The sequence below is a fragment of the Zootoca vivipara genome, chromosome 6 (assembly GCF_965207765.1).
Source record: "Zootoca vivipara chromosome 6, rZooViv2.hap1.1, whole genome shotgun sequence".
In the NCBI taxonomy this organism is placed as follows: Eukaryota; Metazoa; Chordata; class Lepidosauria; order Squamata; family Lacertidae; genus Zootoca; species Zootoca vivipara.
In genome coordinates, this window is record NC_142589.1 from 69,763,245 (window position 1) to 69,790,524 (window position 27,280).

General features: G+C 47.9%; 1 protein-coding gene across 12 annotated transcripts in view; it reads right to left on the bottom strand.

The window, feature by feature from the left end:
• Nucleotides 1-27,280, bottom strand: part of MAG (myelin associated glycoprotein) — a 68,248-nt gene that overhangs the window by 15,615 nt on the left and 25,353 nt on the right. For 5 of the 12 annotated variants that reach the window (XM_088672515.1, XM_035120360.3, XM_060275677.2 and 2 more), the window contains 6 exons: nucleotides 21,854-21,987; nucleotides 17,779-17,877; nucleotides 9,952-10,026; nucleotides 3,885-4,253; nucleotides 1,760-2,056; nucleotides 507-764 (listed from right to left, as the gene is read on the bottom strand). In XM_088672515.1, coding sequence (XP_088528641.1) covers nucleotides 507-764; nucleotides 1,760-2,056; nucleotides 3,885-4,253; nucleotides 9,952-10,000 — 973 coding nt within the window. In that variant the 5' untranslated portion in view covers nucleotides 10,001-10,026; nucleotides 17,779-17,877; nucleotides 21,854-21,987. The remainder of the gene's footprint in view (nucleotides 1-506; nucleotides 765-1,759; nucleotides 2,057-3,884; nucleotides 4,254-9,951; nucleotides 10,027-17,778; nucleotides 17,878-21,853; nucleotides 21,988-27,280) is intronic. The other 7 variants (XM_088672517.1, XM_035120362.3, XM_088672514.1 and 4 more) reach the window with 3 other exon arrangements.

The following is a 27,280-nucleotide window of genomic DNA, read 5'->3' on the forward strand; positions in this document are numbered from 1 at the left end:
GGAATCACTACAAACAGGGAAGGAGTGGTCAACAAAAAATTTGGAAGGTAGCAACAATATTATAATGTTACGGAACTGATTAGCGTGAGAAAAGGTGGGCAGGAAGAATTCTTTAAAATGGAAACCACTGGTGGAATTTATGAAGTATAAATTTAATGTATATAATATGGACAAATTTAGTAGTTTTTCTACATAGTAAAAATATTAAATATTAAGTATATTAAAACTATAATGTATTTACCATAAATATTTTGCTATTTTATAAAATTATTATATTTAGCTATATACATGGTGTGTATGTGTTCTGAAAACCCCCAATAAACTGCTTTTTCTTCATTGTTGAGAAGTGGTATAGGAGCATTCAGAATAAATAAAAGGCTTGAGGTCCAGATGCCTGAAAGCGAGCATCTCATTTCCTGCTCCAAAGTTTAGGGTTACATTGCAATGCAGGCTCCCCTCCCCCCCCTCCCCGAATTGGCTTCAGGGCTTCAGGACTGGCTACTTACACAGCACAGCCAAGGCCAGGGAATGGTTGTCCTTGCCATAAATGTTCTCAGCCGCGCAAGTATAGATGCCGTCCTGCAGGTGGGTGATGTTGTCTAGATGGAGCGTGAGGCTTCCCGCCATGTCCTCGTGGAGAATTTCATCTTCTCGGAGCCACGAGATCAAGGCCATGGGGCTGCTGTCCACGGAGCACACCAGCACCACTTGCGAGCCCTGAATGACCTCCACGGAGGAGTTCGCCTGTAGAACGCGGGGTGGGTCTGCGGAGGCAAGCCAAAAAAAGATCAGCCTCATGGAGGTGCTCTGGTTTCCCAGTGCCGTAACCATGGCTATCCGCACCATGCATTTAAAGCACAATACTTCCCCCAAAGATTCATGGGAACGGTAGTTTTCCCATCCCTGAATGGCAATTCCCAGCACCCTGCGTGAACTACAGTTCCCAGGATTATCTGGGGGAAGTCATGTACTTTCAATCTACGGTGTGGGTCTACCAAGGTTTGTTTATGGGCTTCGAAAGACATTAAAGAGTCCCAGTGTAGAAGCAACCCAACAGGCCCTCCTTCATTGTACAACATGGGGACTTGATGTTCATTGAGCAAACATCCCTGGTTCCAGAGGTCCTCCAGCGCCAAAATGTGGCAAGAGCCCGTGTGTTGTAGCGGTTATAGTGCTGACTAGGGCCTAGGAGACCCGGGTTCAACACGCCCCCCCCTCGCTGCCTCCCCAAAGCCCACTGGGTGACCTTGGGCCAGCCAGTATCTCACAGCGTAGCCTACCTCACAGGGCCAGCCAAAACTTTTTTGTGCCTGAAGCAAAGCACAAAATGGTGTCTCCGCCCCCATGCTAGGGAAGAACGGGTGAGTGAAGATCTACATCAGGAACAAAAGCGGAATGAAGATCTACATTGGAAACAAGGGTGGGTGGAGACCAGCATCACCTCCTCTTCGCCAAGAAGCCATTGCGGAGGCGTCGTTGCGCAGCAGATCCAGCCTCCAAGGAGTGCCAACAAAAGAGATCACTGTTTAGCACAGCAGTGGTAGCAACAGCGGGCAATGCGTTCCTCGAAGGCCGGATCTGCTGCCCCTGTGGATGCTGCCGCCTGAGGCAGTCGTTTCACCTTGCCTCATGCGTGGGCCGGCCCTGGTTGCTGTGAGGATAAAAAGAAGAGGCAGCAAAGCCTGTTCTCCACCTTGAGACATAGGGAGATGAACGTATCAAGTCACAAAGTGACAGACGCTTAGGAACCCCGACTCACATTTGACATCCAAGGTAGTAAACCCATCAAACTCAAAAGTGGTGTTGGAGTAGGTGACTTTGCAGCCCAGCTCGTGCCCGTGGTTCTCGCGCGACGGCATGAATTTGAGCAGGGAGACCAGGGACCAGGTGCCGCCTTCCTCCTCCACTTGCGCATAGACTGAGTGCTCGACCAGGTTCTCGTGGTTCATCCACGTGATGATGGGCTTCATGTCGGGGCAGTTATCTGGCACCACACAGCGCAGCTCCACCTCGGTCCCCTCCACCACTTCTGGGGGGCTCACAATGGTGGGTTTGTCTGGGGGGGGGTTGAAAAGAGACACCAATGGGAAATGATGTACAGTGAAGTGAAAAGGATGTTTAAAAAAACATTTGTAAAAAAACAAAACAAAACAGAAGCCTTTCTCTTGGGAATTATAGCGATAGAACTACCTAAATTGTATAGAAATTTATTTATGTATGCGACTACAGCGGCAAGAAGGGGAGAAGGGGACGACAGAGGACGAGATGGTTGGACAGTGTTCTCGAAGCTACCAACATGAGTTTGACCAAACTGCGGGAGGCAGTGGAAAACAGGAGTGCCTGGCATGCTCTGGTCCATGGGGTCACGAAGAGTCGGACATGACTAAACTACAAAACAACAAAACAACAGCGACAAGAATGTTACTTGCCCAAAAATGGGAAGAAGAAGAAGTCCCAGAAAAGGAAGAGTGAATACAAAAACTTCTGGAATATGCAGAAATGGCGAAACTTACCGAAAGTGTAAGAAATCGACAAACATTTTATAAAATAATAGAAATGGTTTATTGAATAATTACAGATAAATTGTAAATGGATAAAAACACTGGCAGGATTATTGTTATAACCTGCAGCTGTATAAGAGTATATATTTGAAGAAGATAAGTAAATGAGTAAGTTAAGTTCATTTGGATATGCAGAAGATATTAAAAATAAATTTTAGGAACCGCAGAAAGAGGGAGAAGGAAGTCAAGTTTTAAAATGTCAAAGTGATTGTAAAATCAGTGAAATGTATATATCTGAAAAGTATAGGTAAATAAAATTTTAAAAAAGAAAAGAGACACCAACAGTGGAGGCTGGTCTGCCAGGGCGGATGGGGCACTGCCCCGCCAGCCTCAGCCTTGATTCCTCTGAGCCTTTCTGCTTACAACCTGTCTAGGGGGTGGCGCTGCCTGACAGGCTCCTCCTCCCGCATCTCAGTGCTCCCCCTGAAGAAATCAGAGGGGATGCACACTGTCAGGGACTGGACAGAGGAGGAATGGTGGAGACAGCCTCCCCATCCTCACCCTTCCAGGTAGGAGGAAGAGGAAGACAGTCTAGATTTACAACAGGAGTTTGAGGGAGGTCGCAGCTCAGAGACAGATGAGGAGAAAAGTTGGGAAATCATGGGACAGCCAGAACAACACCCAGCTGACACATTGTCATTAGAAAGCATCCCAGAGCCTCCATCTCACGGAACCCAGCGAGCCTTTTAGAAGTAGGAGAGCAAAGAGCTTGAAGACAGAGGGCAGGTCGCAGCACCCATAGAAGTGATGAATGAGGAAGTGGGAGAGGCGGAGGGTGGAGATTCACTTGGGACAATGCCATTATCCAAGAGGCTGGGTTCTATAGCCTCTCTCTGTAAAGACTAAAATGAAAAATGACAGTAAGAAACTTTTCCATGTCTTTATACTTTCCTGGGCAACCAGCCGGGGGCTGCTGACGGCATCCTGACACACACCAATCTAGTGTCTAGGCAGATATTTTCAGGTCTGCGCTCTATGGAGCAGTTGCAGCCACAGGGGACCGCTCCTCCTCCACCGGTTTATGTACCTTCCCCTGATGGGCTGTGTGCATGCAGCCGGAGACTATGCCTGCATGACAACTTCCCTTGCTCCTCCCATTTCACTCCCCTCCTTGTTCTGGGAGACAGTGGTGTAGGAGAGGAGGGGGAAGCACCTGGCCCTTCACTTGCCTGACTTGCCTCTCACTGGGCTGGTTCAGAGGCAAGTCAGCACACACAAGAAGCGCAGTCTGGCAGAGATGTAAAGACTTTGTTCAATAAAACAGCGCACAAAGGCCCCTCCCCCAGAAAAAGGGAATTAGAGCAGGCCTGGCTTGGTACTCACTGATGATCTCCAGGTTGCAGTGCTCAGGGTACGTGTACTGATTGTATCCTCCCAAGTCTCCACGGAAGTAGTATTTGCCGGTGAGCTCGGGGCTGAGGCGGGAGATTTGCAGCGTGCAGTTGCGGAAGTTCAGCTCTCCCAGCAGGCGGGTGCGCCCCAAGTAGCTCTCGTGGACAATGTTGGTGCGGGACTTGTAGACCACAGGCGGGTAGTTCTTGGGGTAAGGGCTGTTGAAGTACCAGATGCCATGCACGGCTGACGGGCGCAGCTCGTCGGGGTAGCTAAAGCGGCAAGGGATGACAACGCAGGTGCCCTCGAAGGCCGCCATGTGCTCAGGCATCCAGGCACTCCATGGACCAGCCAGGACCCCTGTGCGAGAGAGACGCAGAGGAAGTCATGAAGAGAAGGCTGCCTCTCTCATCTTCTGCTTTGTACATCTTTCAGGAATGTTCCCTTGCGCATCCTGCTTTCAAGGCTGAACCGCTGCTGCTGCTGCTGCAGCAGCACCGTAAGGCTCTATCCATACCTATAGCAGCCTTGTTTCCACTTGCTTATATATACGTACATAGCATTTAGGAAGCTTCTCTAGACCAAGGCCACATTCACACCATACATTTAAAGCAGTGCCATATCACTCTGAACAGTTGCAGCTTCCCTCAAAGGATTCTGGGAGCTGTAGTTTGTTAAAGGTGCTGAAAGTTGTTGGGAGTCTCCTGTTCCCATCGCAGAGCGACAAGTTTCCAGAGTTTCTTTGAAGAGGGATTGACTGGGAATGGCAGCTTTTGGTGGGTAATAGGGGGTCTCTTAAGAACTCTCAGCAACCATAACAAACTACAGCTCCCAGAATTATTTGGGGGAAGCCAGGAGTGTTTAAAGTGGTAGCATAACACTTTAAATATATGGTGTGAGCGTGGCTTAAATCGAGCCACTGGCCTATCTCAGGGATGGGGAAGTTGTGGCCCAGAAGGCTACAAACTCCATTCGTCCGGATCACTGGCCATCCTGGCTGGGAATGATGGGAGGCAGAGTCCAGCAACTACTGGAAAGCTGCAGGTTCCCCATCCCTGCTCTGTCTATCTTAGGACTGTCTACACCAGCGTCCCCCAACCTGGTGCCCTCCTGGTGTTTGGGACAAGAGGTCCCATAATCTCCAATGGCTGACTGTTATGGCTGGGCTTGCTAAGAGTCCAAAACACCTGGAAAGTGGCAGGTTCGGAAAGTCTGTTCTATATGAATGGACAGAGGTGCTCCAGGGTTTTGGAGAAGAGCCTTCCCCAGCCCTATCCAGAGATGATGGGGATTGAACCTGCATGCAAATCATATCTCCTATTGGGCCCCCAAAAAGGCTTCCTTTAATTTTTATATGACTTGAAGAGAAAACAGGATTTCTCTGTTTGGAAGCAGAATCTACAGGCAAAGGAAGGCAATTTTCTATCACTTGAAGAGGAGCTTTACTTCTTGAGGCAAATGCTCAATCACTTCAGCTGATTCTCTCTTCTTTTACCTATAACACCACCTAAAATTAATCTCCAGCGTTGCTAATATAAAGACTGCTATGTTTCTCTCTTCTCTCTCTCTCTCTTTCTCTTTCTCTCTCTCTCTCTGCCTCTCTGCCTAGCATGTTTTGCTTAATGCTGGGGACAGGTCTAGGTAACAGTTTCCAAAAATGAGGGTTCAGGCATTGCTCCCTTGTCCCAGAATTATAGGTAAAACCTACAATTTGTAGCAGCACCTAAGGAAGACTAAGGGCACCTCCAGACTGTGGCTATTTTGCAGGTGGGATTCGGTTGCATACCGGCAAAGTTAGGCTGCGCAACGGAAGTGTATTTGGCACTCCTGCGCAACAAATCCGCTTCTGTAAAAAAAATCGAACTTTTTGCGGTAAGGAAAGTGCCAGGGAAATGCACTGGAAAGTGTGGGAAAGCAATCGCTTGACACGACGTCTTATAACCTGCCCACAAACAAAACGAATGCTCAAATAAGCAAGCCAACATTGCATAACCTCCCCACAAACTTTGTGCAAAGAAATCAGGATGAATAAACAAATTGCAGTGGCAGCTGGCGGTGTGCGATGACACTGCTCACCTAACCTCCTGACAAGTGAATCTCTGTACTTATCAGTAGGGAGAGGGGAGAGGCAGTGAGGAGATCAGCATGATGCAAGCACACTGGTAGGAGTTCTGCATTGGCTCCACCGGTGCTTGCGCACTGCACTGACTTCCCCACCGCCTCTCTCTCCAAGTAAACAGCAGTGACTCAGTTGCTGGGAGGTCAGGTAAGCGCCAGCAGCCCAGTACAATGTCCGCTACTGACAGACTGCTTGGAAGCAGCTGTATCCAAACAAGCTGGCTACCTTCATTTTGAGACTGATCTAGTAGGTACAGGCCTTATGGTAGGGTTGCCATACATCTGGAATTTTCCAGATATAGCTGGGATTCGGCCACCAGAAACAGTGTCTGGGTAGAAATCGCTAAAAATGTCCAGGAAAATCCAGACGTATGGCAACCCATGTCGGAAATGTAGATTTTGGTGAATTTCCTTAAAAATAGCTCAAGAACTTTGGCCAAAACTAGAAAAAGCCCAAAGACTTTGCAAACAAACAAACAAAACAAAAACAAACAAACCTCCACAACTTTTGTGTCTGGATTTTCACTTTTTGAAATATGGCAACCCTACAATGTCTAGGCTATTTTGGGGGAAATCATTTTTATTTCCCTCCCTCTTCCCTCCTGCTTCCATCCAGTCCAATGAAGAGTTTTGGAGAACTTGAAACCCTGTGCTTGTTACTGTGTGATGTTTTGACTGGTCCTATAAAGGCATTCAATGCCCAACTGTGGGAATTTTGGTTTCCTTCCCCCCCCCCCCTTTACCCAGATCAACACAGCTTCCTTTGCTTTTCATAGCAAACGAGGCTATGGGTAATGGCCAAAAGAACAAAAAAAGGTGAAAATTAATTCCATCACTCGACAGAGATCGGTCTGCATCTACCGACACAATGTTGGAATGAGGGGGAGAAAAGGAAAGTGCCCATAAGGAAACCAACAAGCACCCTGCTGGCTTTCTTCCAGCTCAGCCAAATAACACAGCTGCTCCTCAGTAGACTTCTAAAACGGGTAGCTGAGGGGGCTGTCACATAAGGTAGGTGAGCCAGGACCTTCAATCACTATACACAATCTGGAGCAGGCCTGCACTGCTTATGATCCAGTCTCTGTTATGATCTCAGGGTTGAATGAGGGCAGGGATTCAGAGAGAGAGAGAAGAAGCCCTGGATGCTCATACTAACTTAGTAGCATGGGCACACGAGGAGCTCAAAATATGAGCACCTATTCAGCCCAAGGAGATTGGTTTGCCCCACCTCTGACCTCCACACAGAAGCCCTAGTGGGACCACAGTCTCCTCCTGCTTCATCGGAGCCAATGCCTGTTAAAGCAGGCTGGGGATTTTTTTAACTGAGGCGGCTCCTCTGGCTGAAGGCAGACCCAGCTACTTCGGACACTGAGGTCCACCTCTGAGGGTCTTCTGGCGGTTCCCTCACTGCGAGATGTGAGGTTACAGGGAACCAGACAGAGGGGCTTCTCGGTAGTGGTGCCCGCCCTGTGGAATTCCCTCCCATCAGATGTCAAGGAAATAAACTACTACTGTATCTGACTTTTAGAAGACATCTGTATGATGTTTTACTGTGTTTTTAATGTTCTGTTGGGAGCCGCCCAGAGTGGCTGGGGAAACTCAGCCAGATGGGCGGGGTATAAATAAATCATCATCATCATCATCATCATTTAAGGCTCAGTCTAAGGTTGGCTGGTGCTGAAACAACATTTGAGCTGGGCTCTTCAGCTTGAGCCTTGCCTGGAGCTGTCCAAGGTACCAAGGAATCTTGGCACTTGCCTCATCTCACTAGGACCTACCGCAGGTTGGTACCTTCTAAATGCGTTGAACTACATCATCCCTGATCTCTGGTCGTTCTAACTGCGACTGATGGGAACTGTAGCTGAAAAGATCTGGAGGGCACCAGGTTGGAAAAGGATGAGCTAAACTTTGCTCTGCTTTGCCTTGCCTTGCTCTGGCTGCCTAAATCTGGACTTTTGCTTTAGGTCAGATCCCCTGTGCTGCTGAGGCCATTGCTTGCTTGCAACAGGAGAGTCTCTGCCCAACGAGTGCATCAGCTGTGTACAATACAACGATGGAGCAACAAAACACAGAAGTTTTAGCACAGGAGTGGGGAATATTTTTCAGTCCTAGAGCCACATTCCATAAGCCAGTGTTAGGAGGCCAAAACATGGGCAGAGCAATAGATGTGATACAGTAGGCTGCATACAAGCCATGTGCCTTGCAAAATCCATACCTCTCTCCATCTAGGCAAGTAAGAGGCAATATCACAGTTCCAGGATACATTAAGAATATCTGCCTGTGTGTGTGTGCGTGTGTAAGGCTATTATCATGCAGCCTGCAATGGAGGATTTGCAGTGCCACATCACAACCCTGGGTTTAAACGAGGTTTGAGTAAAGTGAGATGGGAAAGTCTCTGATGTGTTAGCTTTTGTAGGTGTTAGCTTTTTCTGTGTTGGCCTCTCTGCACCCATTTCTACTGTTTTATCCTTGTTAAAACTGGTTTCTTCCTTTCTTTGTTTAAGAAAACAACTCTCCTGTGTCTCGCCATCCCTGCTTTACTCAAACCTCTTCTGTTGTTTGAGTACAGTGAGAAGGAAGGAATGCTAAAAGGGGGGGGGGAGGTTGTTTCAAGCTTCTCTCTCTTTCATTCCTCAATTGCCTGATGTCAGAGAAATAAAGGACCTGGGGCTCTCAAATATTCCATAGTACCTTCACACAATGTACTTCACTCCTGGTACCATGTGTTGTCTTCAACATGAAGTTCCAAATTCAATGTAGCAATTTAGAAGAAATGTTTTATTAACAAGCAAACACCCATACATGCACTTATAGCATCCATCAACTGAACTCAACCTTCTCCAACTGAAGAAGCTAACAAGCAGGCTACAGTTACAGCAAAATATATCAGGACAGGTTGTGTGTGCACAGAGGCGGCTGCAGAATAGATGAGAGCAGGCATGGGCCCAGGGGTGATCTATGTGCAAAGGAGAGCTGAGAAAAGTAAGGAGTAGGAGGAAAACAAGGAACAGAAGTGAAAATGAGGAGTGCAAAGGGGGATGTCGAAAGGCTGGGAGTAGGAGGCGTGGGAATGGGATTGAAGATGAAAGCAGGGGCATGAAAGGGTCTGAAGAGGGGACAGTAGCTTCATAACTGGGCAGAAGTTCACTCTAAAGGATGCTTGTTAGTTGCAATTCATTGGGGGGGGGAATGAACATGCAGGATGTTACCAGGGGTGTGGTTTGTGTGCAGGGGGGTGTTCCACAAAAGGAGCAAGTGAAGGCATGGACACAGGGATGAAGGTGAAAACGGGTGTATAGTGGAGCTGCAGAACAGAAGAAGGGTGTTGGGAAGGTGAAAAGCAAGCTTGGTGGCTGCATGTTCTGGGGAAAGGAATGGGGCTTTGTAAGCTGAGGGAGCAGGGGTGCAGCCCCTAGGAAGAACATAAGTACTGGATCAGATCAATGGCCAATCTAGTCCAGCATTCTGTTCTCAAAGCGGCTGCTCAGATGCAGGATCCGAGCACGAGAGTGCTCTCCCCACTTGTGATTGCCAGCAACTGGTGTTGAGGGTGTTACTGCCTTCCAACAGTGGAGGTGGAACATAGCCATTAGGGCCACAATGGCTAGTCTTATCCTCCACGAATTTGCCTAATCCAAGTTGGTGGCCATCACTGCCTCAAAGTCAGGGTGGGTGGGGGTGGGGGTGAGAAGGGCCAATGAGGGGCGTGTAACGGGAACTTGTGTGGCCTAGGGAGAGTCTTGAGGACCAGGTGGAAAGACCTGGGAGCTGCATTTGGCCCTCAGACCCTTGGTTCCTCACCCTTTGTTTAGCATGCCTCTGGAGGGTTCCCCATACATCCTTACACTTCTGGGGGGTCTGCATTTGGGATTGGAGGGTCACAGCTTTGCAGGCTATGAGAACATCAGAGGCGAGATTGTACCCTGCATCCGAGACATACCTTCAAACAGGACCCAGGAGACGAGGAGAGCTTTGTAGAAGCACTTCATGCTGTTATTACTTTGTAATGGTTGATCTAAGAAAAAGAAGAAGCAGCAGGTTTAAATCAACAGCATAAGAACAACTGCTTGGGCTTTCTGTAATATTTATCTATTCGTTCCCTTTATCTAGAGTGGCCGGCTGCAAAAGTGGGCTCCTGCACCTTGAATAGTAGTGCAGTTTGAATGTCAAGTTGTTAAAAGTGTAGTAGCCCCATCTGCACCAGCAGACTATGGCCATCCCCTCTGTTCCCTGGGTGGTGTACAAGATAAAACCCAATTCGACATCACCATTTCAGTAAAACAGGAAAGCACTCAAGCAACAAACGAAAACCAATCTGGAACCACAAAGCAAAGCAGAACATTCCAAAGCAGAGATCAGGAAATGAACAACAACAACAAAAATCACAGCAATAATCATAGCTGCCAAGTTATCCCTTTTTTAAAGGGATTTTCCCTTATGCTGAATAGGCTTCCTCGCGAGAAAATGGAAAACTTGGCAGCTATGGCAATAATCAATAATACGAAGAAAGAAAGGAAAAGGAATACACAGCTAAAACGGCAACAGGAAACCTGCAGCAGCAACCAGCAGAGATTAACACCATCCTCACCATCGTTGTGAAGTTGCCCTTCACCATAAGATTCCAGGTTACAACAATGTAGTCAATTGAAACAATTACAAATAGTTTTGGGGGATCTTTAGAGTTTTGTTGCATATAGCTTTCAAGCATAGGGACGCAGGTGGCGCTGTGGGTTAAACCACAGAGCCTAGAGCTTGCCGATCAGAAGGTCGGCGGTTCGAATCCCTACGACGGGGTGAGCTCCTGTTGCTCGGTCCCAGCAGCTCCTGCCCACCTAGCAGTTCGAAAGCATGTCAAAGTGCAAGTAGATAAATAGGGACCGCTACAGCGGGAAGGTAAACGGCGTTTCCGTGTGCTGCTCTGGTTCACCAGAAGCGGCTTTGTCATGCTGGCCCCATGACCTGGAAGCTGTACGCCGGCTCCCTCGGCCAATAATGCGAGATGAGCGCCGCAACCCCAGAGTCGGTCACGACTGGACCTAATGTCCAGGGGTCCCTTTACCTTTAGCTTTCAAGCATAATTTGCACAGGAAACCTGGCGGAGAGGTTACACAAATGAAAAACCCGCAAAAAGCCAGGCAGATTTTCTGCAACTTGGTTCAGTTTTACATCGTATGAGCTAAAAAAGGGGAACAAAGAGGGAGACCACCTGCTTCTCACTGGGATTTATGCGAAGATATTTTTATTTAACAGGGGGAATGGTTTCCATCTTAAAAACAATTTGTTTGGCAAGACGGAGCACTCTTGCGGAGAAGGGTATTCATTGTTTATTCACTCTGAAAATAATAAAATCTTTTTTTAATGGTTTAAAACAAATTGGGATGAGTTAGTAGAGAGCCAGTGGGATATAGCACTGGACTACTAGGACCTGGGAGAGAAGGGTTCAAATGCCCGCTTGGCTGTGAAGCATGGTGGATGACCTTGGCCAGTCATGTTCTCTCAGCCTAACCCACCTCGCAGGGTTGCTGTGAGGGGAAAATGGAGATGGTCTTTCAGATATGCCCCCTTGATCTCCTTGGGGAAAAGGTGGGATGGAAATTTGATAATCAATTATAAATTAAAATAATTCACCTCCAAGAAATAGGACTTGAACCCATGGCTTCAGCTTACAAGAAAGGAAGTTCTGACTCAACATCAGGAAGAGCTTTCTGACAGTAAGATCCAGTGCGGTGTAGTGGCTAAGAGCAGTAGACTCGTAATCTGGGGAACAGGGTTCACTTCCCCGCTCCTCCCCATGCAGCTGCTGGGTGACCTTGGGCTAGTCACACTTCCCTGAAGTCTCTCAGCCTCACTCACCTCACAGAGTGTTTGTTGTGGGGGAGGAAGGGAAAGGAGATTGTTAGCCGCTTTGAGACTCCTTTGTTGTTGTTGTTGTTGTTGTTGTTGTTGTTGTTTAGTCATTTAGTCGTGTCCAACTCTTCGTGACCCCATGGACCAGAGCATGCCAGGCACTCCTGTCTTCCACTGTCTCCTGCAGTTTGGTCAGATTCATGTTCGTAGCTTCGAGAACACTGTCCAACCATCTCGTCTTCTGTCGTCCCCTTCTCCTTGTGCCCTCCATCTTTCTCATCATCAGGCTCTTTTCCAGGGAGTCTTCTCATGAGGTGGCCAAAGTATTGGAGCCTCAGCTTCAGGATCTGTCCTTCCAGTGAGTGCTCAGGGCTGATTTCCTTAAGAATGGATAGGTTTGATCTTCCTGCAGTCCATGGGACTCTTAAGAGACTCCTCCAGCACCATAATTCAAAAGCATCAATTCTTTGGCGATCAGCCTTCTTTATGAGACTCCTTAAAGGGGACCCCTGACCATTAGGTCCAGTCGTGACTGACTCTGGGGTTGCGGCGCTCATCTCGCTTTATTGGCCGAGGGAGCCGGCGTACAGCTTCCACGTCATGTGGCCAGCATGACAAATCCACTTCTGGCAAACCAGAGCAGCACACGGAAACACCATTTACTTTTCCGCCGGAGCGGTACCTATTTATCTACTTGCACTTTGACGTGCTTTCGAACTGCTAGGTTGGCAGGAGCTGGGACTGAGACTCCTTAGGGTAGTGAAAAAGTGGGATATCAAATCCAAACTATTCTTCTACTCTTCTTCTGTTTGACAGTGGAATGGACTCCCTTGGGAGGTTGTGGACTCTCCTTCCTTGGAGGTTTCTAAGTGGAGGTTGGATGACCAATCTGCCATGAATGCTTCTGTTGGAATTCCTGCGTTGCAGGGGGTTGGACTAGATGATCCCTGAGGTCCCTTCTGAGTCTACAATTCTATGATTCTAGGGTGAACACACATGCAACCACACACACATCTGTCAGGGGTTAAAGGCCAGGGCTTTTAGCATTTGACAGAAACCATGCAGTGCAGGTGCCAGGCACATCTCTGTGGGAAGGGAATCCCTCTGCTGAGACAATCCCCTCTCCCAGGCCACCACTTTTAAGGGTAATACCTGAGGGGGGGTTGTATGGAAGGAGATGGTCTTTCAGATATTTGGGGGTTTACGTTGCTTGAAGAATTTAATGTGTCACATGTGACACACTTTGGACCATTCAAGATGGCCTTCCACTAATGTGTTGGCCAGGGGTAAGGAACCCGTGACTCTCCAGATGTAGTTGGACTGCAAGTCCCATCGCCCTTCACCAGAACTGGGCTTGCAGTCAGGCTGCTACCTGGTCTCAGATGACAGTGATGATGGCACAGGAAGGCTGAGACCCAACCTGTGCAAATGTCCGATGTTGGCTGTGGATACTGAGCACACATGGTGGGGTGAGTATGTGTTTGCTGCCACAATCACACAACACACACACACACACACACACACACACATGTATGAGACTGAACATCAGCACAAGAGTTTTGAGTTTGAGGATGAGCAAATATCTTTTTTTTTAAAAAAAAGTTCTTCTATCTAGGCATTTTAATTGTGACTTTTTATCTCCAGCTCCTATGCTATTCTGCCATCTGCTGTTTTGGATTGCAACAAATGGGACCTGTAGCAAAATGTTCGAGTGTGGAGTGTTCCATCTTATGGTTTATCTATTTTTATCTTTTTAAAAAATGTACAATCTGCCTAATTTTTCTCAGAAGAAACCAAAGGCAGCTAACAATTTAAAGCCACAACAAGACTCCACCCCCAACCCGGTGTTCACTTATTTTCCTTATTGTATGGGCACTGAACAGATACAAGTCTTATTAGGCTGCTTTGGATCCTATTTTGTCCTCCCCAAGCCCTGCTGATGCCTCATTCTTGCGCATGGATGGGTGCTGCTTTGGTTACCAAGGAGAACGGCATGCACAGGCTGAGCAATGATAACAGGAGGAACAATTGCTGTTTTATTGTACATACCTTGGAGTATTTTTTTTTGTTTTATAATTGTATTCTTCTATTTATTGTAAAGCTCCACCACCACATAAGGGTTGGGTGCAAACACTTACATAATAGCTAAACAAAAGCCACCGTGGGACCATTTTTTTGGCTGAAGAATGGGATGAAAAATGCTTTATATGATGAGTAAATAAATAAATCTGTCCCCCTGCTTGATGTGCTCTGACGTTCCAGCAGAGGGCAGAGACACTTTACATGTTTTGCTCCTGCACACTTCTGTGGTATCTAAACAGAGGCATCAAATGTATTTTGGTTACAGCAGGCCTGTATCGAACACACCAACTTTGGGCTTCTAGCCTTGCCAACTTACTTCCACTCCTGCTTTGGAAGGCTCCTGTGTGACAGGCAGAAATCCAGCAGTGAAGCTTTTCTCAGCATGCAGTTGGTGAAATAGAATCATAGAAATTTACGAGCTGGATGGGGACCCAAGGGTCATCTAGTCCAACCCCCTGCAATGCAGGAATCTTGGCTAAAGCATCCACCGTGACGGATGGCCATCCAACCTCTGTTTAAAAACCTCCAAGGAAGGAGAGTCCACTACCTCTCGTGGGAGTCTGTTCCACTGAAATGGTAGGGAGAAAGCTTTACCAGTTGAATTTCTGCATGTAGCTATTCAGAAAATGGTCAGTGGCAACTACTGGGTTGCCCAAGCCAAGTCCTGTGAGCTTTCTTGGGTTTGCATGCTCTCGGGGCTATGGTTGCAACCTACATTTCCAGAGAGTGGATCATCGATACAGGGTTGTTGACCCAGAGGTAGCTGGGAAATATTCCCATAGAATTGGAAGGGACCCTGAGGATCATCTAGTCCAACCCCCTGCAATGCATGAATATGCTGCTGTACCTTACAGGGATCTAACCTGCAACCTTGGCCTTGTCAGCACCATGCTCTAACATACTGAGCTATCCACCTGACCATTGATTGATTGATTGATTAATACCCCACCTTTCCTTCAAAGAGCTCAAGGTGGCATGCATGATGTTTTTCCTGCTCCTCATCTCATCCTCACAACAACCCTGTGAGGAAGGTGAGGCAGAAAGACAGTGACTGGCTCAGACAGTGACTGGCTCAAGGTCACCCAGTGAGCTTCATGGCAGAGTGGGGACGAGAACCCTGGTCTCCCAGGTCGTAGTCCAACACTCTAACCACTACACCACACCGGTTATTATTTGTAGGCAACTCTGCCTGTCACCTCTTCCCTCGAACGGCCAGTGAGCCAATCAGAAATAGAAGCACGACAGGGGCAGCTTTAATTAGCCCACCCACTAAATGGCCTTTTTTTTTTTTTTGCCACACAGTCTACCAGAACTGAAATTCTTGCAAGAAAAAGAGATAGAAAGCAGATCTCAATTCATTCTGCATTTTGACATTGCTCTGTATAAGGAACTGCAGAGCAGTCCTAACTGTGTCGACCCAGCCAGAGATGCATTTTACTCCCAGGTAAGTGGGGTTACGATTGCAGCCTAAACTGGTGAGCTTTATTTCCGTTAAAATCCATGGGACTAACTTGTCTCATTGGTTTCAATGAGAACTTGAGTTCAACGAGTTTGGATCCATCCATTTGCACAGTTATTTTCCACATACTGGTAAGCACAATCCACTTCTCTGAGCAGCGAGATGTTCCAGGGACGCAGGTTTGATTACCCAGGTTTGATTTCCTTCGGAAGGAGGTCACTGGACGTTCACTGGCATTTTGTAACATTTGCATTGATTTACGTATCGGGCAGAGAAGGTGAAAGGTGTCATCGAAACAGTCCAGCAGCGAGGCAAAGTCGACTAAGGCCGGAGCGGATCTCTAGGGAGACAGCCAGCACCCTAAGAGGCTTAGAGAGCTCATACTCATCTCCTAGGTCTGCCTCAGGGATGGGCAAGCCTTTTCACTCTGAAGTGGGGCTGCTGCATTCCCTCATAGGCCACATTCTTTGCACATTTCAAGTGCTGTGATGTCACATGAAATGGCTTCCCCCAAAGAATCCTGGGAGCTGTAGTTTGTTAAGGGTGCCAAGAGCGGCTAGGAGGCCCATCTATTCCCCTCCCAGAGCTACAACTCCTAGAACGATTTTAGCAATTGATTCCTCCTCACAGGGAACGTTGCCTGAATTTGCCCTCTTCCTCTGCTGTTTCCCTGTACCTGTTCTAGATTGTAAGCCCCTCGGGGGCGGGGAACTTGTCATACCTGTTCTTTGTAAAGGACCATGTACATCAGGGCTGGGGAACATCCCATTGTGGCCCTCCAGGACTCTCTACGCGGCCCCAGGGGCTCTTTAGGCCACACCCATCTCCCCAGGCTCATACCCCTCAACCTATCTTGCTGCATATCCTTTTCCTGCATTTCTTGCCTGGATGGATGGTGTCCTCATATTGTGTACCCTTTGCTTGCCTAGAGGGCGAGAGGTGTCTGTGTACAAAAATAAGAAGCACATCCCAGAAGCTCCACCCACTTCTGCCTCTGGCCCCACCCACCATGGGAAAATGGCCCCTGGGAAGTTCACCACGAGGGAATACGGCCCTTTGTTTCCCCACCCCTGATGTATATACGTAGGTGGCAGCATAAATAAATGAATGAATGCTGCATGTCTTGACTTCCTTCCAGAGGGCCTTCTTGGTAGTGGCGCCTACCCTGTGGAACGCCCTCCAATCAGATGTCAAGGAAATAAACAACTATCTGACTTTTAGAAGACATATGGAGGCAGCCCTGTTTAGGGAAGTTTTTGATGTTTGATGTTTTATTGTGTTTTTCATATTCTGTTGGGAGCCGCCCAAAGTGGCTGGGGAAATACAGCCAGATGGGTGGGGTATAAATAAATTATTATTGTTGTTGTTTTTGTTGTTAGCATCAGAATCATCGCTGGCTAACTAGGGTTTTCCAAAATAGCCACCCGCCTTCCAGGTGAGTCTCCAACCAATTCCTGGTCATTGTCGGCCATTTTTGTTCCCATGGAAACACATCCTTGGGTGTGGGTGGGTGGGGGAGTTAATAGCACTCTTTCGTCATGTCCAGGTATTTATTGCCTCTGCATATTTCCCCATGGGGAGCCCTGCTCACAGAAATCTAATTGCTCAGGGAACACATAACAATACAGAGAGTTATGGCATAAAATATCAGAAATTCTGCTTGCAGGATATGGGTTCTCCTTGGTGCAGATTCTAATGACATTTGATTTACATTCAATCTCTATTAGTGCTACAAGGGTCCTCTGTATTTCCAGGCAGACTCAGCAAGAATATCATATGCATAATCCGCCCCTCCGCCCCCAGTTGTGAGTCGTCTCAGGGAATGTTGCCAGTCGTCTCAGGAAATAATAAAATAACTGAAATGTTATGCCTGGAACAACTGATTACTAATTCTCAATGTGGCAAAAAGCACCTGCATTTAATAGATTCTTGGGAAATTACACTTATAAACCCAACTGTTGCCAGGAACATAGGCAGCATGGTTGTTATCGAAAAGTACGATTTATTTTATTTTCTACCCGAATCAGCCAGTAAGTTGCTCCATAACAGGGCACATTCAAGTTCCATGCAGAAAGCAATTGCATTTTTCAAGTTTAGAAAGTGTTACGGTAAGTTTCTAGTCCTTATTGTTCCAGCAGCTACAGCAGAGAGCTGAATTTTGGAGATGTTGTTGGTGAAGCACCCCCACACTCCTCACTTATGAGAAAGGAAAAGCAAATGAATTTGCAAGCATAGCAGCATGGTGTAGAAAGATAAAATGTCAACCAGTAACACATGCAAGAGAAGAACACTCACAAAGGGATCATAGCTGAAATTGTTTTCATCCCACCCTCCTTGTACTGACGGAAAATCTTAAGCCTGTGAGAAAAGATGACTCACTCAAGGGAGTTCAGATGTTCTGCGGTGGAGCTGAGGACCTAAGCAGAAGACCTTCAGAGCTACTGTTCTTGACTTCCAAGAGGTTTCAGGTTGACCACACTGAATAGAGAAACACTGCCAAGTTAGTAGGGCTTTTGACATTTCCGTCAAACTGTTTCCCCTCCCCCAAATTATCTGAAAAGATTTTGAGACCCTTGTTCCTAAAACCAACAAATGTTCCATCCTAGCAAGATGGAAAAGGCTCTCTCAATGTAGAGTTAAGGGCCCTTCTGTGACATCACTAGCCAGCAGACCAATCAACTTGTTTCCCCAGTTGCACAGGTAGGCTGTTGCTGTGACACCAGCAGCCAGTAGACCAATCCACTTCTTCTCTCCTGTAACAAATGCATTTTTGCCCACTGGACCATCTTCTAACCCAACACTGACTACACTGACTGGCAGCAGGAGCTGTCCAGGGTTCCAGGCACTTCCTGGAGATGCTGAGGATTGAACCCGGGAGCTTCTTCATGCAAAGCAGAGGGGAAATCCTAGCATTGCTATATGCAAGGCAGATTTAACTTCCAAAAAGCCCAGACGGAGTCCAAACATTCACAGCATGGGGGCGGGGGGCGGGGAGAGAGAAACCCACACTCAGCTACAACATTCATGGGATGACCTTGATTCAATGATAACTCATAGACACAAGATACTGCAATAGCTTGCTGGGCTTCTCAACATCTCCATTTCAATGATTTACCAGCAAGGCATTCTGAGCTGAGCCAGCAGCCATTGCCAAAGTGGGGGCGACTCCTTACACAGATGCCCAGATTGGGGAGTAGGGAGAAAAGGCCAAAGGAAGGCTTGCAAAATAAACAGGCTCACCACCTCATATGGCTCTCATCCCTAAGGCTCATCAGGACTGCTGCTCGGGTGGCAGGCAGAGCCAACTGTACATTCAGTACGTTTCCGAGCACCGTTCAAAGTGTTGGTGCTGACCTTTAAAGCCCTAAATGGCCTTGGTCCAGTATACCTGAAGGAGCATCTCCACCCCCATCGTTCTGCCCGGACACTGAGGTCCAGTACCAAGGGCCTTCTGGTGGTACCCTCGTTGCGAGAAGCCAAGTTGCAGGGAACCAGGCAGAGGGCCTTCTCGGTGGTGGCGCCCGCCCTGTGGAACGCCCTCCCCTCAGATGTCAAAAACAGCTACCAGATTTTTAGAAGACATCTGAAGGCAGCCCTGTTTAGGGAGGCTTTTAATGTTTAATTGATTATTTTATTTTATTTTTCTGTTGGAAGCCACCCAGACTGGCTGGGGAAACCCAGCCAGATGGGCGGGGTATAAATAATAAATTATTATTATTATTATTATTATTATTATTATTATTCAGGCTCCTAATCGGGCCTACCCTGTGGCAGCCAAGGCAGTGGAGAGATCCTCCTTTGCTGCTTCCGCTGCATCCTCAAAGCAACTTCTGGTGGCATTGCTGTACGTGATCCAGAGGTTGGCTACTCCTGACCAGAGGAGTGGAAGCCTTCTAACTGAATGGCTGACTGCTTTGAGGATAAAGTCGCTCAGTTTCGCAGTGATTCAGACACTGTTGCTGCGACATTGCCTGCTGAGGTCTCCAGCGCCGTGTTGGGGGAACTAGTTCCAATTCATGTGGCCTGAGGATGTGGGCAGGATTCTCGCAGTGCTGAGCCAGACCACCTGCTCATTGGATACTTGCCCATCCTGGTTTATTAAAGCTAGCTGGAGTGGGGTGACTGAATGGGTCACAGGTTTGGTGAATGCATGGATTGAGTGGCTGCCCACTGCTTTCAAAGAGGCGGTGGTGCATCCCCTTCTTAAAGGAAGTAGTAACTATAGACTGGTTGCCAATACCTCTTTGTTAGCAATGGTGATGGAGAGGGTGGTTGTGGAACAGCTTCTGATATCCCCGGATGAGACTGATTACCTAGATCAGCTATGATCGGGGATCAGGCGCGGTTTTGGAGCCAAATCAGCCTTTGTTACCTGAATGGATTACTTTTGTCATGAGAGGGAGCGTGAGATCACCGTATCTCATATATAGTGGCACCTCGGGTTACAGACTCCGCATATTCAGAAGTAGTACCTCAGATTAAGAACTTTACCTCAGAATGAGAACAGAAATCGCATGGTGGTGGTGCGATGGCAGCAGGAGCCCCCATTAGCTAAAGTGGTACCTACCTCAGGTTAAGAACTGTTTCAGGTTAAGAATGGACCTCTGGAACGAATTAAGTTCGTAACCAGAGGTACCACTGTATGCCCACTTAACTGCTTCAATATGTGGAACTGCTGCTGTTACAGGTAATAAAAATAATTCCACATTTGTAAGAAATCCAACTTTTGGAACTCCCTGCCTATTGACACCAGGCAGGCATATTCCCTTTACTCTTTTTGGGCACCTGCTAAAAACATTTTTATTCAGACAAGCCTATCCAGACATGTCTAATGCTGACAAATTTTAATCGGGAGTGTGATAGCTATAGACCAGTTGTAATGAATAAGGGAAACCACTCTGATACTTTCCGGTATATAGCTATGTTTTAAAATAATCAACAAAAACAATGAATAATCTTAGGAGAAAGGAACAGGAGGCAGTGTCTTTCTTACTTCAGCATAGCAGAGAGACATTCAGCCAAACGTACAGAGGAAAACTCCCTCAGAACTACACAGCCAGTCAGAGAATGTGCTACCTCAGTGAAGATCATGCCACTCTGCCCAGTTGCTAAGCTGCATCTCCACTCTTGTCTAGTTGACTAACATTAACCCTTACATTACAAACTAAATGACCCCTGCTTTTGCACTTCCAACAAGTCCAGCAACATCTGGAGACTGAAGAAGGCTGGAGAACGCTGTAACTACCGCCGGGTCCTCAGAACATCCCAAACCAAGATGGCTGCCGGATGGAGGCCCCTGGTGGCACAGTGGGTGGTGCAGGCCCTTTTCACGCATTTCCCCCTCCCCACCAGCAGCCGCACAATGTCAGCCTGTGGCATCAGCCTCAGGCGAAGATCTGCTGGGAAGCAGCAGGGAGCAGAAAACAAAAGCAGCAGCAGAAGAAAACACACAGGCTCCTATTGTTGCTTGGCTGATGGTGACACCCACTTGCCTGCCTCTGTCGCAAACTGAGGCACAAGAGCAGGCTTGATCCTGGCTGGGTGCGCCCTGCGCCCCGTGTCAAACGCACAACAAGAGCCACCTGTGCAGTTATCAATACACCTCTTGTTTCTCCGACACTCCCCTCCTGCAACGGTCCCTTGTCATCTCTCCTTTGCACCTCTCCTTCCTACCCCCACAGAAATGTCCAGGCCATACAGCAAAACCTTCTCCCTGCACATAGCTCACCTCCTGTCTTTGAGAGCGAGGCGGTTTCTGTCCCTTTTTTAAGGGAGGGCCTTTCTTGTGTCCGAATACCACCGATTCAGAGCGGTCCACCGCAGAGCAGCAGACCCCTCTCCTTCCTCTGGCCATTCCTTAGGGCTGATTTGTTTATGCCGAACTTTCCTCTCTGCATCCAATCCACACACATCCTCTCCTCCTCCCATCCCCGGCAGCTCAGATGAAGCTGATACTTAATCAGAGACACTGACACTGGTCTGTAACACTTAATCCTCAAATGGTTAAGGGCAATCAAGCAGGCAAGGTGGGGGGGGAATGGGGTTCTAGAATGCAATGGGATGCGAGAACGTGGAGGAGTGCCTCTGAGGGCATGCAGAGGGACATCCTCTTGCTAGCGTTGCACCAAGCACTCCACCAGTCTGAGATTAAGTGGAGGAGTGTTAGTAGTCAATAGGAAAGTTTTGGGTGATATAGCTCAGTGGCAGAGCATCTGCTTTGCTTGCAAAAGGGCTCAGCATCTCCAGGTAGGGTCGGCAACATAAAACTCTGGATTGCTGCTGCCAGTCAGTGCAGACAGTACTGGGCTACAGGGACAAGTGGATCTGACTGTGTTCCTAAGGTCTGAGCCCTGCCCCCAGATTCTTTTCAGGACCCTCATGGTCCCTTCCAACTCTATGATCTTCTGTGATTAACTCTTCTGTGAAAGTGCAAAGAAATAAAAGTCTGTGGTACCTTTAATAGTGGTGTTGAAGAGGGGCTGTCAATCTTGCACGACACGCTGGGGCTGCTAAGCCCTCTCTCTCCTGGTCTTCTCTATCCAGCGTGAAGTTAAAAGGGCATGGCCGTTCTTTTTTACATCTGCCCACCTTAGAAATGAAGCAGAGCAGGGCCCATCAGGACAGTGAAGAGGGAGGATAATCTAAACACGACAAAATGATATGTGTGGATCTATGAGCGCACACACATCAGGGCTAGGGAACCTGTGACTCTCCAGAGGTATAGTGCCCAGATCAAGGAAGTAATAAATAGCGCCACTCTATTCTGCCTTAGTCAGACCATGCTTGGAATACTGTGTCCAGTTCTGGGTGCCATAATTTAAGAATTGACAAGCTGGAACGTGTGCAGAGGAGGGCAACCAAGATGATCAAGGCTCTGGAAAGCAAGCCTTATGAGAAACGGTTGAAGGAGCTGGACATGTTTAGCCTGGAAAAGAGGAGACTGAGAGCAGATCACGGAAACATAGAATTGTAGCGTTGGAAGGGACTTAAGGGTCATCTAGTCGAATCCCCTGCAATGCAGGAATCTCAGCTAAAGCATCCCTGAGATATGATAGCCACCTTCAAATATCTTAAGGGCTGTCACATGGACGATGGAGCAAGCTTGTTTTCCCCTGGTCTGGAGGGTAGGACTCGATCCAATGGCTCCAAGTTGCAAGAAAGGAGATTCCAACTCAAAATCAGGAAGAAATTTCAGTAAGGGCTGTTCAACAGTGGAATGGACTGCCTTGGGAAGTTATGGACTCTCCTTCCTTGGAAGTTTCTAAACAGTTCTATCTGTTTGGGATGCTTTAGCTGAGAATCTAGCATTGCAGGGGGTTGGACATGATGACCCTTGGGATCCCTTCAACTCTACGATTCTATGATTCTGTGTTGCTGGACTCCAGTCAGCATGGCCAATGCTCAGAGATGGTGGAAGCTGTAGTTCAGAAACATCTTCTGTGTCACACCTTCCTCACTCCTAATGTATACTATTATGTATTAAGTTAACTGCAGACCCACTATTCTACATATACCCTGTGCTTGCTTGTGGCATGCTTCTTTACCAGCAGCTGCAAATCCCACCCTCTGGGAGGGCCATGGTTCACTCCTGCCTTGCATCTCCCTTTAATACAGCACCTGGGAGCTTCCATTTTTATTTCCCACAATGCCACTGGTGTTGCATCACTCCTGGGCACTGTGGGAAATCAAAATGGCTGCTCTCAGCTGCACAATGTTTTCATTAAGAAAGCTGTTGCAACTCAAGAGGGAATAAGTTTTACAAATAAGGCTCCAGTCCTAAGCACACTTGTTTGGGAGTAAGCCCCACGGAACACAGTGAGGTCTTTGTCTAAGAACATGCCCAGGATCGGGGATGCAGAAATGCAAGGCTTGTGAAGGGCTACAGTGCAATGCCTGCCTGCCTGCCTGTTTGGCTTGAAAGTCTGTACAGCTAAGCTTTGGGTGGGCTTAGCGTATTGACATATTAGCCTCGAAAAATAGAACATTGATTTGCATGTGCTGATTTATATGCACAGATGCAAATTTAGAAAATTATTACTATCCTGTCATTTAAATTGAATTATGCTGCTTCTCACCATAGTGGGAAAGGCTGTTGGTACCTCCAGACTATTTGGGGGGAGGGATTCAGACCCATACCGGACATTTAAATGTGTGCAATTGAAGTGTTGCCCTCATGCCCTTCTTAGGGTTCTTCTTCATTTTGAAAGAAGCCCTTCAAACAGAGGACACCTTCAAAGAAAGGACCATACCCTACAATGCAGGACACAGGGCCACCCTAGTACAGTGCCCAGCAAAAGTAGCAAGAGTAGCCAGTTCTCGCCTCTCCCTGTGCCTGCCTGCAAATCTGGCAAAATACTTGACTTGTGGCAGCTGAGCCATCAGCTGGTTGCTGCCAGGGCAGCTGCAGAAGGTCTTGGCAGGGCTGCCCTGGTGCTTTCAGCTCCTGCCTGCTCCCAGGGCTTGCTCAGGTTACAAACACAGGGAGATCTTATCGCAAGGGCACCCACAGGATGCAAAGGAGCTGAGAAAGCAGGGTGGGCGGGTGGCACGGGCATGAAAACGACAGGAAAATTGTGTGTGTGTTTCTTGAGGTTTGAGAAAGAGGCTGTTTAAGAAGGAGGGATTAGCTGGGAAAGGCGATTAAAAAGATGGAGAGTTTGGCTGCCTTTCCCTCTCTGAGAGGAGGAGAAAGGATCTCGCTGGTTCACTGAGAAGCTGGAGGAAAGGGGCTGGCATCCTGATGTCCTGTTGCAGAAATTATCTGTAAATCTATAGCCACACTGGTTGTTTGGGTTCGGGTTTGCTGGAGAGATGGAACGACCAACAGAACCTGGATCTATTTAGAATTCCTTGTCTCTATTCCTTCTGGCATTCCTTCATACATTCTCAGCCAAATTTGTGGTGCTGCAGATAGATTAGAACACATGACGTTTCACCCAACCTGCTCCTCAACTCCCTGGCACAAGATTTGGGGTGCTTTTTAGGGAGGGCCAGCAGGACTTCCCCGTGCCCCACCATCCTCGTGTTTCAGATCATATGCAATTGCTCCTCAAGAACGCCTGTTATTTCTGCTCTGCACGCTGTTGCAAGCTGGAAGTGAGCCCTAAGTCAGAGGTGACTAACCTGTGGTCCTACAGATGCTGTTGGGACTCCCAACTCCCATCAGCCCCAGCCAATGGCAAGGGGTGATGGGAGTTGTAGTTCAGCAACATCAAGAGGGCCCCAAGATCCCCACCTCTGCCCTGAGCTAACTCTGTAGGACTTACTTCCCAGCAGATAGGCACAAGATTGCAAAGTTATTTATTCAATTTAGGGCACTGTCAACTAAGTCCGCCCACCGGTGATCCTGTGATGTGTCACAACATAATTTAAAACAAAAATTGAAACAACAATCCAGGCAAAATAAGAGTGAGTCATAATATATATTAAATATACAGAAATCATTGGACATGGGTAATTTAGGGCCATTTTTCTAAATGCAAGCAAAACTCAGAATAAAAATTCCAGCACATCAATGTGTAGCAGGGGACTAACATCCCATAAATCCCTGGACAAATATTGGCACAAATTATACTTCCAAGAGGAGAGCACTCCATATTGAGGGTGCAACCATGGAAAAGGCCCTGTTCTGATGAACGCCCCCTGGTGGTGGGACTGTGACATTGGTGGTGGTGGTTACAGGTGTAGCTTGCCCAGTGAGGTGGAGATGCAGGGATAGCCTTCTGGCAGGTGTGCCAGGTAGGCTCCTCCAGTGCCTCTGGCCTTACTGCCACCTTGGACTTCCCTGCTTGTGGTAAGTGGCAGGGATGCTGACCCTGGGAGGCCACTCCTGTGGCTCTGCCCCACAAGGAAAGCTGCTGCCTTGTGTTGCTATAATAGAGCGATGGATATCGAGTGACCCTTCAGGTCCCAACAGCCCCAGCCAGCATAGAAGATGTGCATGGACGATGGGAGCTGGAGTCCAGCAACATTTGGAAAGTTACAAAAAAGGAAAGAGGCCTGCGTTCCAGATCTGCAGGTCAAAAGCACACCTCTTTTTCCTATTCTGTTTTAATAAAATTGCTTTATTAAAATCTGTTTAAAGAAAATTGCTGAAGTTGTCACCATCTATGCTTTTGTGGCGGCGGGGAGGACAGGTGTATTCTGCTTTCTAGCATCTGAAACTGCAATCCCTAATTCGGCAGGAAAGCGGGGGCCCTCTTGATGTTGCTGAATTACAGCCTCCGTCACCCTGACCACCGGCCATGCTGACTGGGGCTCCTTGGAGGTTGGATGGCCATTTGTCAGGTGTGATCTAGCTGAGATTCCTGCATTGGACTAGATCACTCTCATGGTCCCTTTCCAGCTCTAAACTCTGTGAACTTCCAGAGAGCCACAGCTGTCCGATCCCTACGTTACAGAGAGTAAGTACTATAAAACCCCAGTGGGATTTCCTTCTGAGTGGGCATTCATTGGGTTGCTCTGATACACATTTCAAGAACAGACCACGGAATCCTGTTGAAATCTGCTCCCCCACGAAATTGCCGCCCCTTTCTCTACAGACATCTGAAATGACAGACAGGCATGCCGTGTCCCTTTAGGGCTCTCCACGCTCCATTTTGAACACCTCCGCCCTCTCATCATTGTCCTCTGCCACCTCCCCTGCCTTGGATGTCAGTCTGTCCACCCAGCCTTTCAACGGCGCTCCTGCCCAGTCCCATCAAGATAACTGTCAGCAGAAGCTCTGTTTCTTCCTCAACGAAGGGTCCATCTCACCCCCAGAGCCAAGGGAAACAAACCCCCTTGGGGATGGTTAGGGTGGATGTCTGTTCAGACCTATCAATCTAGAGGATCAGGGCCCTTTCGTTTCCCAGGGGCTGGCATCACCCTACCTCTCCCCAGACAGGCTTCACTTGGATAAACAAGCTGCTTGTCCCCGTTTGCAGAGCAAACAAAACAAAGCACATTTGTGTCTCCTTCCAGAACGGAGAACAGTCACAGGAGGCAGGCATGATTTATAGGCAGGCTTCTTTAGCCAGCGCAGCTCCTGCCCTGACCTCTGTGGCCCCAAAGCTCTGGGAGCTACAGTAAAGCCAGACTGCTCACGTTCACCTCCAGACCAGTTTTGCCTCCTCTGTCTGGCTAGTGGGTCTGCATAGTTTCAGGCAGAGAGAGGGCTTTTTTAAAAAAACAGGCGATGCCAGGAATTGAACGGGGGACTTTCTACCTGCAGAGCTCACATTGTAACACTGTGCCAGGGTCTCTCTTCCTCCCTAGGACAGAGAGATACGCAAGAAACAGGGACCCAGACCAGGGCCGAATACCAAGCTATTTCACTGCCTTAGATGAAGATCAATCCTTACCCCAGATTTTTTTTCCCTCCCAGTTACGACGTCTTTCCTCTGATCTGGCTAAGTTGACAGGCACATTCGTTCCATCCAGTTTGTATGGAGCAAGGGAGTTGCAATCAGGAAAAAAGCATGATGGAGGGAGCCAATTGGCCCCAAACCTCCAGCTCTGCTGTCCCAAGGGGCAGATGAGACCTAGAGACTTCTAGGCAACTCCCTGTACTGGTGGTGATCAGGTTGGCAGGACGTAAAGGGGTGTCAGCAAATATATTGCCCATGGTTCTGCTAATGTGACGTAAGAAGGGGCAGAGGTTCCTAGTGGGCTCAGCAACTTATTCATTTCATGTATTGCCCACCTTTCTTCCAAAGAGATCAAGGTGGCATGCATGGTTTACCCCCACCCTGTTTTTAATATCCCCCCCAAAAAAACCCTGCGAGGTAGTTTAGGCTGAGAGACATGGACAAGCCAGAGGTTACCCAACAGGCTTTGCAACAGGGTAGAGATTTGAACCCTGTTCTCCCAAACCAACAACAGCCAAACCCCCACACCACAC